The 14,534-nt window shown below is 49.3% G+C and overlaps 1 protein-coding gene across 4 annotated transcripts in view; it reads right to left on the reverse strand.

The window, feature by feature from the left end:
• Positions 1-14,534, reverse strand: part of GPD2 (glycerol-3-phosphate dehydrogenase 2) — a 153,195-nt gene that overhangs the window by 78,766 nt on the left and 59,895 nt on the right. For 3 of the 4 annotated variants that reach the window (XR_011849494.1, XM_072122476.1, XM_072122479.1), the window contains exons 7-9: positions 13,086-13,250; positions 9,786-9,930; positions 4,042-4,235 (exon numbers count right to left, since the gene is read on the reverse strand). Coding sequence is in view for 3 of the 4 variants with exons in the window: in XM_072122476.1 (XP_071978577.1) it covers positions 4,042-4,235; positions 9,786-9,930; positions 13,086-13,250 (504 nt within the window). In the remaining variant the exon portion in view is untranslated. Of the gene's footprint in view, positions 1-4,041; positions 4,236-6,894; positions 6,924-9,785; positions 9,931-13,085; positions 13,251-14,534 lie in introns of all 4 variants that reach the window. The other variant, XM_072122478.1, reaches the window with a different exon arrangement.

Genomic DNA, 14,534 nt, shown 5'->3' on the forward strand with positions numbered 1-14,534 from the left:
GATAAGTGGCCTCCTCAGACCATGGGACATAGGAGTAAGAGTCGTCCTTCCTGTGCTATGAGGAGGTCACCGATTGGCCAAAGCTTGTGATCCCTGGTGCTTCCGGCCAAGTCATCAATACTAGAGACCAAAAGACTAACACAGGATCCAGAGCAGGAGAGGAACAATTTATTGTACTGTAGGGGGGTTGTCCAGGATTTCTGGAAAACCCCTTTAAGTATTAAAGGAAATCTACCATCAAGGATCCGATGGTAGGTTCTTCCTAAATGGTTTTTCTTAAATCCTTGGCTGTTGCCAAAAGCAGATATAAACGTTATGTAGCAAATATGTCATTTATCAGCAGAGGCTACTGGGGCATAGAGCAGCCTATCCAAGTAGTGGGGGCAAAGGCTACTCCACGCCCCAGTAGCCTCTGCTCTCCAGCCTCCTTGGGCTCTGCACATGCTCAGTAGCTCCTGCTCCAGTGCCGGCAGCAGCGCGTAAGTACGAGTGTATGCAGAGCCGCGCATGCGCAGACCTCTGTCAGTGATGAGACTGCAGCTTGTGCGCAAACCTTTTCCAAAATGCAAAGCCTATGTGCACGATCTGGTACCGTATAAAAGCTTGTCCGGTCCTGCACGGATCCTTCTAATCAGCCCCATCATTAAGAGGAGAAGGCGTCCTCCAAATACAATGCTGATCCTTCCATGGATAATGTGATGGATCCCGAGCACATTTACATATATTTTTATAAAACCCAAATAAAAAGTGTAAAAAAAAAAAAAAACAGTGAGAACTTGTCTGCACCAGCGCCGGTTGTGTCCCCCTGCATCTATAATTAGCCATGTGCCAGTTTCCAGGATCTTCTGCGCAGACTGTGGGGGTTGGTGTAAATTTAGCAAAACGTGAAAGTATTTTCTGCATTCTTTCCTGTGGCTCGGCGATCGCCTGAGATTTTATTTCTGTTGCAGACATAAAATAACACGAGAAAGTTTTGATGATATCATCTTACATTTCACACGAGTCAGCACAACATGGAAAGATTGTCGTCTGCCGCTCCAGAATGTCGTGTTCTTCTAGTGTTTATACAAGAACCAGGAAATCCTCAAGAGCACGAAGAGGCCACACGCGGCGAGACAAAATATTCTACAGAGGAGAAGGGACTTTCCCATCCGCAGAGGAAAGTGCACGCGTCTCGTCACCAAATACATCATTGTAATCCAACAAGTAAAACCAAAAATTAAAGGCACTCTCTTATCGCTCTTATACACACAGCTCTGCCTAGTGTGTGGCAAAGGGGCGGGGCATGACACAACGGGGGAGATGTATGAAAGTATCGGAGGATAGACCTGTGCAGAGGTCTTATTCTGCGCCAGATCATTCCTGCTGGACGATTTATCTGGAGTAGTTTATCACTGTGGAGTCTACTTTACACCAGATATTAGTTGTTCTAGTGTCCAAATGAATTTTCCGACTCACAGACTAAAGCACGCCCCCTTTACCAGAGGACACGCCCCTTTTCAGACAAATTGGAAAATGGTCTAAAACCAAAGTAAACGTGGTGCAAGCCAATTCAGGTGCAAATGACTCCAAAATTCTGGCATAGACAGATTAATAAACCTCCTTAATGTCTCAATGAACATCACAGAATCAATGGGGGGGGGGGGGGGGGTTATTATTTTACAGACATCCATTGCCTTTTTTTCCCTGCTGAATTGTTGGATTTCTCATGAAGATTTCATTATGTGGCAGGCGGACGATATTACTTGGCTTGACTTTATTAGCGGACACACCGGACTTTCTCCGGCTTCATTTCGATCACTTTCATTTGGTCGTGCCAGATGCATCAAAAAGCGGACTAGATAGATGGTAAATCTGGCGTCAGAAATGCCCTGCCGACTCAGAAGTCTCACCAAATTGGACGAGGTCTGTTCATTAAGGTGCAAACACACATTAAGGCCTCACTCACACGGCTGCTGGGGGACGCATATACACATATACGTCCCCCATAGGCTGGCAATGGGCGCGCAGAGCCATATGGAGTTGTACAGTGCAGCACACGTGCGGCACCGTACCGTACCGTTCCGTAGCCGTGAAAAGATAGAACATGTCCCATCTTTTCTCGGCATACGGCACCGTGCACCATGTTCCTCTATGGAGAGGGGCAGGGTGAGCTCTCCCCGGAGCAATGTGTGTGCATATAGCCTAAATGTGACAACCAGTACTGGATTAAAAAATAGACAGTTTTCAGGTCTAGGGGGCCCATGGCCACCCAAACCACCAACCTAATTTTATACCAAGAAGGGCCTTTACCCAGGAAATTCTCCCATGTACAAAAAAGCCATTTAAGGACTGTTCAATGTCCTACAAAAGGTCCTGAAAGCAGCAGAAGGGACACATCCTCCATTCCCCAAGAAGCTGATTCTAGTATCAGATGTATGAAGTGATTCCAGACTTGTAGGGACTATAAAATCTATACAGCCCAGTGATGGTCTTAATCCGTCCCTGGTGACAACGGAGGCGAGCACCACAGAAATGCGCTGGTACTGCTGCAAACCCAATAATACATCCCCTCCAAGGAGTCCTGCTCATTCCGTCCCTGGTTCCAAAAGTCCCTCTCGGAGGCTTCTCTATTCTTGGCTGGACTGACGCGTCTTGTCGTGGTGCAGAGAGAATATTACAACCACAGATATTAAAACACAAATCACAAAAAACGTACAAATAATAATAAAAAAAACGTGGTGGACCGAGTGCACATCACTCCAGAGCGGCTGCAGACAATACGGTTGTGCATTCGAGGAGATGACGGCTCCCACCGCAGGGGTGCGGGATGCACAACAGGAGGAAAGTGCTTTGTCCAAAAATAGAAAGTAATGAAGGATTGCCGTCACCTTAAAGGATGCAGATCAGATGACAAATTGCTGTCATGAAGAACACATTGAATAATTGCTTCTTATCCACCACTTCACTAGAGAAGGCGCTACGTATTTTGCCTGTGTTTGCATTTGCTAAGTGCGAATAATATACTGAGAATATTCTGCAGAAAAGTAAACTCATTATGCCAATCACAGAAATTAGCGGCACATTTCATGCAGCTCTGAGGGTCTATGAAGAAAAAGGAGAGCAATAAAGTATAATATGTCCGAGCAGAGGGTGAGAACATGTGAGGAGGCCGCAGTACAGAATATAACAATTACTGATCATCCATTCCCTTACTCCGTGTCCCCCTTAAAGGGGTTTACTACTTTATACTGTTGTCCCCAATCCACAGGATAGGGGATAACAATCTGATTAATAAGGTCCGACTGCTGGCACCCCCAACGACCTAGAGAACGGATGTGATGACGAGCCGGATGCCATCCAGTACCACTGGAGCGCTGGAATTCAGGGAACTCTGGACATAGTTGTTGTCCTCAGCAAACTCTGACACCGACATAGACAGAGAACGGAGTAGCAGGACACATGCCCAATCTGCTGCTCCTTTCATTAGTGAGAATGAAACCCTGATTCTCATTTTCGGTAAGTGCCAGCCATTGGACCCCCACTGCTCCCCTAACTTGTAGATAGGAAGTAACAATAAATGCTGTTCCCTGTGTGCAGGCGGCCATGCTGAATCTGTAAAATATGGAGAATAAGTGTTTCCTGGACCAAATATTATGCAAGGAACCAGACTCCCAGCATCACCGTCATCTATGATGTCAGGAGTCGATGCCCAATGGACTACCACCTCGTATTGTGATCATGGTCTCCTGAGCAGAGAGTCGTCCATCGGGGAGGCAGAAAATCACAGCATCACAAATGACGGGGAAGGCGTCCAACCTCCTGTACAATCCTAGCGCAGGGAATGTGACTGCAGTCCATATCTCATCCCCAGATAAGTCCATCATTGATTTACCTTTGGGTCCATATATTTTAACTTGTAAACCACCAGCAGCAATTTATGAATTCAGATAGATGTATATCCAATAATCCAACTTTCTGTAGCATCAACTTTGCATATTTAGCCAAAGATACTGTAGCTACTTCCGTGCGGCCGATATTACAATGAAACCTGCGTCTCACCTTCCACATCGGTGCTCAGGTAGTTGCGGACTTCAGTCAAGATGAAATTGATGTCGTCCTCTGTGGGAATCGGGTGGTGCGTGATCTCTGTTGGAGTGTCCGTGGTCCCGGCAATGGTCATCTTCTCCCATGGCAGGAAGAAGATGACTCGGCCATCACTGGTGGCTGGATCCAGAAGTCCCATGTTGTCAGGGCTAAAATGATCGAAAAAGAAGATGAGAACAACTAAATTTCTTCAACAACAAAGGTTTTGGGGACAAAGAGTGAAGCCACTAGGGACACAAAACATTCCCTGGTAGGTGGGGGGATTTGGACAAGCCTGGCTGCCATTTTATCACATTGAAGTGGTTGTCCATGATCTTTAGGATAGATCAATGGGGGACCACAACACGTGGAGTCTCTCTTTCATGCCCTGTGTAGTGACTGTCGCCATAATCACAGGCTTGGCGGCCATTGACCTGCAGTTACTGCACCGGTTGCTACATAGAGTAGGGAACAATCTACATCTAGCTCTAAATTTTAATTTATGTCAACCAAACAGAGACCCGAACATCTGATCCGGGCCGGGGCCAGACAGGTCATCAATATCAAATCCTGAGCGAGACGTTTACCTTAAGCCGTCACTTATACAGTGCGATATTCCTATTACGCCATCAGCCAATTCTAGCAGCGAGCCCCAGACCTGGATGTACCCTCCCTACCTGTAGTATCCATGCATCACAATGTGCACCCCCCTACCTGTAGTATCCAGGCATCACAATGTGCACCCCCCTACCTGTAGTATCCAGGCATCACAATGTGCACCCCCCCTACCTGTAGTATCCAGGCATCACAATGTGCACCCCCCCTACCTGTAGTATCCGGGCATCACAATGTGCACCCCCCTACCTGTAGTATCCAGGCATCACAATGTGCACCCCCCTACCTGTAGTATCCAGGCATCACAATGTGCACCCCCCTACCTGTAGTATCCAGGCATCACAATGTGCACCCCCTACCTGTAGTATCCAGGCATCACAATGTGCACCCCCCTACCTGTAGTATCCAGGCATCACAATGTGCACCCCCCTACCTGTAGTATCCAGGCATCACAATGTGCACCCCCCTACCTGTAGTATCCAGGCATCACAATGTGCACCCCCCTACCTGTAGTATCCGGGCATCACAATGTGCACCCCCCTACCTGTAGTATCCAGGCATCACAATGTGCACCCCCCTACCTGTAGTATCCGGGCATCACAATGTGCACCCCCCTACCTGTAGTATCCAGGCATCACAATGTGCACCCCCCTACCTGTAGTATCCAGGCATCACAATGAGGACCCCCCTACCTGTAGTATCCAGGCATCACAATGTGCACCCCCCTACCTGTAGTATCCAGGCATCACAATGAGGACCCCCTACCTGTAGTATCCAGGCATCACAATGTGCACCCCCCTACCTGTAGTATCCAGGCATCACAATGTGCACCCCCCTACCTGTAGTATCCAGGCATCACAATGTGCACCCCCCCTACCTGTAGTATCCAGGCATCACAATGTGCACCCCCCCTACCTGTAGTATCCGGGCATCACAATGTGCACCCCCCTACCTGTAGTATCCGGGCATCACAATGTGCACCCCCCCTACCTGTAGTATCCAGGCATCACAATGTGCACCCCCCTACCTGTAGTATCCAGGCATCACAATGTGCACCCCCCTACCTGTAGTATCCAGGCATCACAATGTGCACCCCCCTACCTGTAGTATCCAGGCATCACAATGTGCACCCCCCTACCTGTAGTATCCAGGCATCACAATGTGCACCCCCCTACCTGTAGTATCCAGGCATCACAATGAGGACCCCCCTACCTGTAGTATCCAGGCATCACAATGTGCACCCCCCTACCTGTAGTATCCAGGCATCACAATGTGCACCCCCCCTACCTGTAGTATCCAGGCATCACAATGTGCACCCCCCTACCTGTAGTATCCGGGCATCACAATGTGCACCCCCCTACCTGTAGTATCCGGGCATCACAATGTGCACCCCCCTACCTGTAGTATCCAGGCATCACAATCTGCACCCCCCTACCTGTAGTATCCAGGCATCACAATGTGCACCTCCCTACCTGTAGTATCCAGGCATCACAATGTGCACCCCCCCTACCTGTAGTATCCAGGCATCACAATGGGCACCCCCCTACCTGTAGTATCCGGGCATCACAATGTGCACCCCCCTACCTGTAGTATCCAGGCATCACAATGTGCACCCCCTACCTGTAGTATCCAGGCATCACAATGTGCACCCCCCTACCTGTAGTATCCAGGCATCACAATGTGCACCCCCCTACCTGTAGTATCCGGGCATCACAATGTGCACCCCCCTACCTGTAGTATCCAGGCATCACAATGTGCACCTCCCTACCTGTAGTATCCAGGCATCACAATGTGCACCCCCCTACCTGTAGTATCCAGGCATCACAATGTGCACCCCCCTACCTGTAGTATCCAGGCATCACAATGTGCACCCCCCTACCTGTAGTATCCAGGCATCACAATGTGCACCCCCCTACCTGTAGTATCCAGGCATCACAATGTGCACCCCCCCTACCTGTAGTATCCAGGCATCACAATGTGCACCCCCCTACCTGTAGTATCCGGGCATCACAATGTGCACCCCCCTGCCTGTAGTATCCAGGCATCACAATGTGCACCCCCCTACCTGTAGTATCCGGGCATCACAATGTGCACCCCCCCTACCTGTAGTATCCAGGCATCACAATGTGCACCCCCCTACCTGTAGTATCCGGGCATCACAATGTGCACCCCCCTACCTGTAGTATCCGGGCATCACAATGTGCACCCCCCTACCTGTAGTATCCGGGCATCACAATGTGCACCTCCCTACCTGTAGTATCCAGGCATCACAATGTGCACCCCCCCTACCTGTAGTATCCAGGCATCACAATGTGCACCCCCCCCTACCTGTAGTATCCAGGCATCACAATGTGCACCCCCCTACCTGTAGTATCCAGGCATCACAATGTGCACCCCCCTACCTGTAGTATCCAGGCATCACAATGTGCACCCCCTACCTGTAGTATCCAGGCATCACAATGTGCACCCCCTACCTGTAGTATCCAGGCATCACAATGTGCACCCCCCTACCTGTAGTATCCGGGCATCACAATGTGCACCCCCCTACCTGTAGTATCCAGGCATCACAATGTGCACCCCCCTACCTGTAGTATCCAGGCATCACAATGTGCACCCCCCTACCTGTAGTATCCAGGCATCACAATGTGCACCCCCCTACCTGTAGTATCCGGGCATCACAATGTGCACCCCCCTACCTGTAGTATCCGGGCATCACAATGTGCACCCCCCTACCTGTAGTATCCAGGCATCACAATGTGCACCCCCCTACCTGTAGTATCCAGGCATCACAATGTGCACCCCCCTACCTGTAGTATCCGGGCATCACAATGTGCACCCCCCTACCTGTAGTATCCGGGCATCACAATGTGCACCCCCCTACCTGTAGTATCCAGGCATCACAATGTGCACCCCCCTACCTGTAGTATCCGGGCATCACAATGTGCACCCCCCTACCTGTAGTATCCAGGCATCACAATGTGCACCTCCCTACCTGTAGTATCCAGGCATCACAATGTGCACCCCCCTACCTGTAGTATCCAGGCATCACAATGTGCACCCCCCTACCTGTAGTATCCAGGCATCACAATGTGCACCCCCCTACCTGTAGTATCCAGGCATCACAATGTGCACCCCCCTACCTGTAGTATCCGGGCATCACAATGTGCACCCCCCTACCTGTAGTATCCGGGCATCACAATGTGCACCCCCCTACCTGTAGTATCCGGGCATCACAATGTGCACCCCCCTACCTGTAGTATCCGGGCATCACAATGTGCACCCCCCTACCTGTAGTATCCGGGCATCACAATGTGCACCCCCCTACCTGTAGTATCCGGGCATCACAATGTGCACCCCCCTACCTGTAGTATCCAGGCATCACAATGTGCACCCCCCTACCTGTAGTATCCGGGCATCACAATGTGCACCCCCCTACCTGTAGTATCCAGGCATCACAATGTGCACCCCCCTACCTGTAGTATCCAGGCATCACAATGTGCACCCCCCTACCTGTAGTATCCGGGCATCACAATGTGCACCCCCCTACCTGTAGTATCCAGGCATCACAATGTGCACCCCCCTACCTGTAGTATCCAGGCATCACAATGTGCACCCCCCCTACCTGTAGTATCCAGGCATCACAATGTGCACCCCCTACCTGTAGTATCCGGGCATCACAATGTGCACCCCCCTACCTGTAGTATCCAGGCATCACAATGTGCACCCCCTACCTGTAGTATCCGGGCATCACAATGTGCACCCCCCTACCTGTAGTATCCAGGCATCACAATGTGCACCCCCCCTACCTGTAGTATCCAGGCATCACAATGTGCACCCCCCCTACCTGTAGTATCCAGGCATCACAATGTGCACCCCCCCTACCTGTAGTATCCAGGCATCACAATGTGCACCCCCTACCTGTAGTATCCGGGCATCACAATGTGCACCCCCCTACCTGTAGTATCCAGGCATCACAATGTGCACCCCCCCTACCTGTAGTATCCAGGCATCACAATGTGCACCCCCTACCTGTAGTATCCGGGCATCACAATGTGCACCCCCCTACCTGTAGTATCCAGGCATCACAATGTGCACCCCCCCTACCTGTAGTATCCAGGCATCACAATGTGCACCCCCCCTACCTGTAGTATCCAGGCATCACAATGTGCACCCCCCCTACCTGTAGTATCCAGGCATCACAATGTGCACCCCCTACCTGTAGTATCCGGGCATCACAATGTGCACCCCCCTACCTGTAGTATCCAGGCATCACAATGTGCACCCCCCCTACCTGTAGTATCCAGGCATCACAATGTGCACCCCCCTACCTGTAGTATCCAGGCATCACAATGTGCACCCCCCCTACCTGTAGTATCCGGGCATCACAATGTGCACCCCCCTACCTGTAGTATCCGGGCATCACAATGTGCACCCCCCTACCTGTAGTATCCAGGCATCACAATGTGCACCCCCCTACCTGTAGTATCCAGGCATCACAATGTGCACCCCCCCTACCTGTAGTATCCAGGCATCACAATGTGCACCCCCTACCTGTAGTATCCGGGCATCACAATGTGCACCCCCCTACCTGTAGTATCCAGGCATCACAATGTGCACCCCCCTACCTGTAGTATCCGGGCATCACAATGTGCACCCCCCTACCTGTAGTATCCAGGCATCACAATGTGCACCCCCCCTACCTGTAGTATCCGGGCATCACAATGTGCACCCCCCTACCTGTAGTATCCGGGCATCACAATGTGCACCCCCCTACCTGTAGTATCCAGGCATCACAATGTGCACCCCCCTACCTGTAGTATCCAGGCATCACAATGTGCACCCCCCCTACCTGTAGTATCCAGGCATCACAATGTGCACCCCCTACCTGTAGTATCCGGGCATCACAATGTGCACCCCCCTACCTGTAGTATCCAGGCATCACAATGTGCACCCCCTACCTGTAGTATCCAGGCATCACAATGTGCACCCCCTACCTGTAGTATCCGGGCATCACAATGTGCACCCCCCTACCTGTAGTATCCAGGCATCACAATGTGCACCCCCCTACCTGTAGTATCCAGGCATCACAATGTGCACCCCCCTACCTGTAGTATCCAGGCATCACAATGTGCACCCCAGCGCTCGGTTGGCAGATTTTGCTGGTTTCTTGCTTGTCCATTTTCCGCAAGGAATCTGTAAATGGTCCGGTGGCGTTGATGACACATTTGGCTCGGACATTAAATTCCTGTCCTGAAAATATCAAAGTAGTAATTACTACAAAATAACATCATTTTATCATCCCACAGGAAGAGGGAAAGGGATTATTTGAATGGAACTTGTCAGCAGGCTTGTATTCATCCCAATGACGGGTTCCCACATGTAGATACGGCCGGGGGGATCTTGTCATGTATCAGAAGTAGTTTGAACTCTCGGGGTCCGTACTAGGGATTTAATATTACCAATGTACATGGCATTGGTTCTGCCTCACATGGACCTGATTGATGTAAATATATGAATGGTCCATACAAAAAATAAGGTGGAAAGTTGTTCCAGGTTAAATCAAATCAAAAGATAAGGGAGCACGGTCTCCATCTGGAAAAATCAAGGCTTAATCATCAGAGGCAACAGGGTTTTTTCACTGTGAGAACTGTCAATCTGTGTAATAGCCGAGCTCAGGCACTAGTCACAGTAGAGACGGCATAGAGCTTAGGAGCAGAGTACAGCAGGGACAGCAGAGAGCTCAGGAGCAGAGCACAGCAGGGACAGCAGAGAGCTCAGGCACTAGTCACAGCAGGGACAGCAGAGAGCTCAGGAGCAGAGTACAGCAGGGACAGCAGAGAGCTCAGGCACTAGTCACAGCAGGGACAGCATAGAGCTCAGGAGCAGAGTACAGCAGGGACAGCAGAGAGCTCAGGCGCTGGTCACAGCAGGGACAGCATAGAGCTTAGGAGCAGAGTACAGCAGGGACAGCAGAGAGCTCAGGAGTAGAGTACAGCAGGGACAGCAGAGAGCTCAGGAGCAGAGCACAGCAGGGACAGCAGAGAGCTCAGGCACTAGTCACAGCAGGGACAGCAGAGAGCTCAGGAGCAGAGTACAGCAGGGACAGCAGAGAGCTCAGGCACTAGTCACAGCAGGGACAGCATAGAGCTCAGGAGCAGAGTACAGCAGGGACAGCAGAGAGCTCAGGCGCTGGTCACAGCAGGGACAGCATAGAGCTTAGGAGCAGAGTACAGCAGGGACAGCAGAGAGCTCAGGCACTAGTCACAGTAGAGACGGCATAGAGCTTAGGAGCAGAGCACAGCAGGGACAGCAGAGAGCTCAGGAGCAGAGCACAGCAGGGACAGCAGAGAGCTCAGGAGTAGAGTACAGCAGGGACAGCAGAGAGCTCAGGAGCAGAGTACAGCAGGGACAGCAGAGAGCTCAGGCGCTGGTCACAGCAGGGACAGCAGAGAGCTCAGGAGCAGAGTACAGCAGGGACAGCAGAGAGCTTAGGAGCAGAGTACAGCAGGGACAGCATAGAGCTTAGGAGCAGAGTACAGCAGGGACAGCAGAGAGCTTAGGAGCAGAGTACAGCAGGGACAGAAGAGAGCTCAGGAGCAGAGTACAGCAGGGACAGCAGAGAGCTCAGGAGTAGAGTACAGCAGGGACAGCAGAGAGCTCAGGAGCAGAGTACAGCAGGGACAGCAGAGAGCTCAGGAGCAGAGTACAGCAGGGACAGCAGAGAGCTCAGGAGCAGAGTACAGCAGGGACAGCAGAGAGCTCAGGAGCAGAGCACAGCAGAGAGCTCAGGCGCTGGTCACAGCAGGGACAGCAGAGAGCTCAGGAGCAGAGTACAGCAGGGACAGCAGAGAGCTCAGGAGCAGAGTAAAGCAGGGACAGCAGAGAGCTCAGGAGCAGAGCACAGCAGGGACAGCAGAGAGCTCAGGAGCAGAGCACAGCAGGGACAGCAGAGAACTCAGGAGCAGAGCACAGCAGGGACAGCAGAGAGCTCAGGAGCAGAGCACAGCAGGGACAGCAGAGAGCTCAGGCGCTGGTCACAGCAGAGACAGCAGAGAGCTCAGGAGCAGAGCACAGCAGGGACAGCAGAGAGCTCAGGAGCAGAGCACAGCAGGGACAGCAGAGAGCTCAGGCACAGAGCACAGCAGGGACAGCAGAGAGCTCAGGAGCAGAGTACGGGGGAGACATGGCCACATCACACAGTGACTGGTGAAATAGAAATTCCTGAGGGAGGGGGAATGGGGAAGCAGAGGAAAACTTTGGAGAAAACCTGCCCCTTGTGACTTGTGAGTCTCCCGGCAAAGTGTCAGCTGCTTTCTTTTAAATGTATTTAATAAAGATATGAGTTATGGATTTTTATAATACAAACCGAGTGGGGAGAAAAGAGGAGACTTCTGTGGGAATCACTCATCAGACAAGTTCCCTTTAAGGAGAGCTTTTTCCTGAAATGTCTGTATTAGTAAATAACTGCATTTCACACGATGTAACAATTTATGGACCAGATTTTCTTCAGACTCTACATTGAACCATTGATCTTTTACTCCTTCTAGAAATGTGAATATATTAACAACTGGGTGTTACCCGTTGGGGGTGTGTCCTTGCCTAATACCACACTTTATAAAATCAGGGCTATAGTGTTAAACGGTGACAAAATAAACAGTATATCCAGTTATCAATATAATTGTAACTTGTAACAAGAATAACAGAACAATGAAATATAAGGAAAGCTGCTGCGGAGCTGCTATATTTTCAGATCTTCCTTCCGGAATCTGATGACTATGGACGTTAGGAGCGCAGTGGGGAGAATTACTTCAGGGATGGTTCTGCTCCTCTCCATGATCTCACTGTTTTTTAAAAGGAGTCAATGCACTAAACAACCTCCAATTCCTACAGTACAGGCGGTCCCGGCGTTACGTACAAGATAGGGTGTGTAGGTTTGTTCTTAAGTTGAGTTTGTATGTAAGTCGGAACTGTATATTTTATTATTGTAACCCCAGTTTAATTTTTTTTGGACTCTGTGACAATTAGATTTTAAAAATGTTGGGTTGTCATAAGAACCAGGAGTAACGATAAAGCTTCATTACAGACTCCTGTGATAACTGTTACAGCTGATCATTGTAGCCTAAGGCTAAAGTACAATAAATTACTAATATCCAGAGGTCCGTTTGTAACTAGGGGTCGTCTGTAAGTCAGATGTTCTTAAGTAGGGGACCGCCTGTAGTTCTACTAGAACTTATGGAAACCCTCAGACTTTGTGTGTTAGGAATTACATGGAAAAACGGACACAACATGCAATGTATATACTAAATATCTAAAACAGCAACAATACAAACACATGTATACATATACACACACACATATATATATACACACACACACACACACACACGAGGCTACAAGTCAGATACCTGTTAGAACGTCCCTGCAACGTGCTCCGCAGACGCGCTCCGTGCCGCTCTCCGGATCTGTCTTCTTCAGCAGGCCCACCACTTCAGTGTAATTGGCTGTGGCAGCGCCATACCTGGCAGCAGTCAGAGCGATGGCAAGGTTCATTCGAGCATCGTTGTGCTGTCCTGCAGCAGAGGACGGAATCAAAGGAAGGACATGAGTCACCTCAAGCCACTGACTTGTGCTATGGAAGTGTGTCACAACCGATCAGTCACATCTGTCCCTGTCACAGCAAATATACATGATGGCTGCTCAATCCTACCCGAATTATTTAAAGATAAATCGTCTCGTTTGCATCCGACCATCAACCTTCCGCACCGCTCAATACAGCTAAATACACTCCTTATACGAAGGTCTCGCAGGACTCGGAGCGCTGGATATTAAAAGCTTGAATTTAATGGACAGTAATGTAAAATAAAAACATTGTAACATAACATTACACTAAACATTCAATAATACAAAATCACTAAAACATAAAACACAACTGAAAACCAGCCCCAAACACATCCAAGGAGTCAATAACTCTTCATGCCTTCTCTATAATTAGAGTCAGAATTTACAGAATTTTATATCCACATTAATAGATGAGATCATTAAGTTGGTAAACACAAAAAAAAAAGGTGCAAAGAAAAAGGTCAATTCGATAATAATGGATATTACATAAATAATCAATACGTAAACAACTAATTGCCCCGAGAAGAATGATCCGGTATTAATGGACTCCCTGTAATCAATTAGAGGAGTAAATAGATGCAAATGATGATGTAACGTCACGGCGAACGTCTCGGGGTTTATACTCGTTAATAAACGAAGATGGGAAAAACAAAACATTTATAAATGGGGGTGGGGGGGGTGGGAGATCAATTAATAAATGCAAACATAATGCTTAATGGGGGACGTGTGTGAATATAGAATATATGTGTCCATAGAAATATTCATCTTCTGCAATCTACAAACTCAACTGAACTCTTTACATTCCTTTACAAATCCTTTAAAAAGTTAAATGGTTTATTTTGAAATAAAAAAAATAAAAAAAACAAAACAAAAACTTTTGTTCCCAACACAGATTCTCCTCTCGGTTTGTCAGCGTGGGCACGGAGCCGTCTGTGAATATCTTGATATTTGTTCATTCTGAAGAAGGCCCGAGGGTGAGAGCAGCACCGAGAGGAAGCGCTTCACATTCATCCACAGCAGATTTTACAAAGAAATCTCTGCCGCTCACCTTCTGCTTGCAGATACATTGTTAGAGAGATTAAAAGGAAACCTACCACCATGGATATAACTATTAAGGTAGGTCCGGTGGCAGGTTCCTCTAATGTACAGTAGTAGGGACCTTCTTAAGGCTAATTCTTTTGTGGCCCAGAACTTCCCCCAAGATTCAAATTTCCTAAAGAGGCTACTGGGGCGTG

Source organism: Engystomops pustulosus, chromosome 8 (genome assembly GCF_040894005.1).
Source record: "Engystomops pustulosus chromosome 8, aEngPut4.maternal, whole genome shotgun sequence".
Lineage (NCBI taxonomy): Eukaryota > Metazoa > Chordata > Amphibia > Anura > Leptodactylidae > Engystomops > Engystomops pustulosus.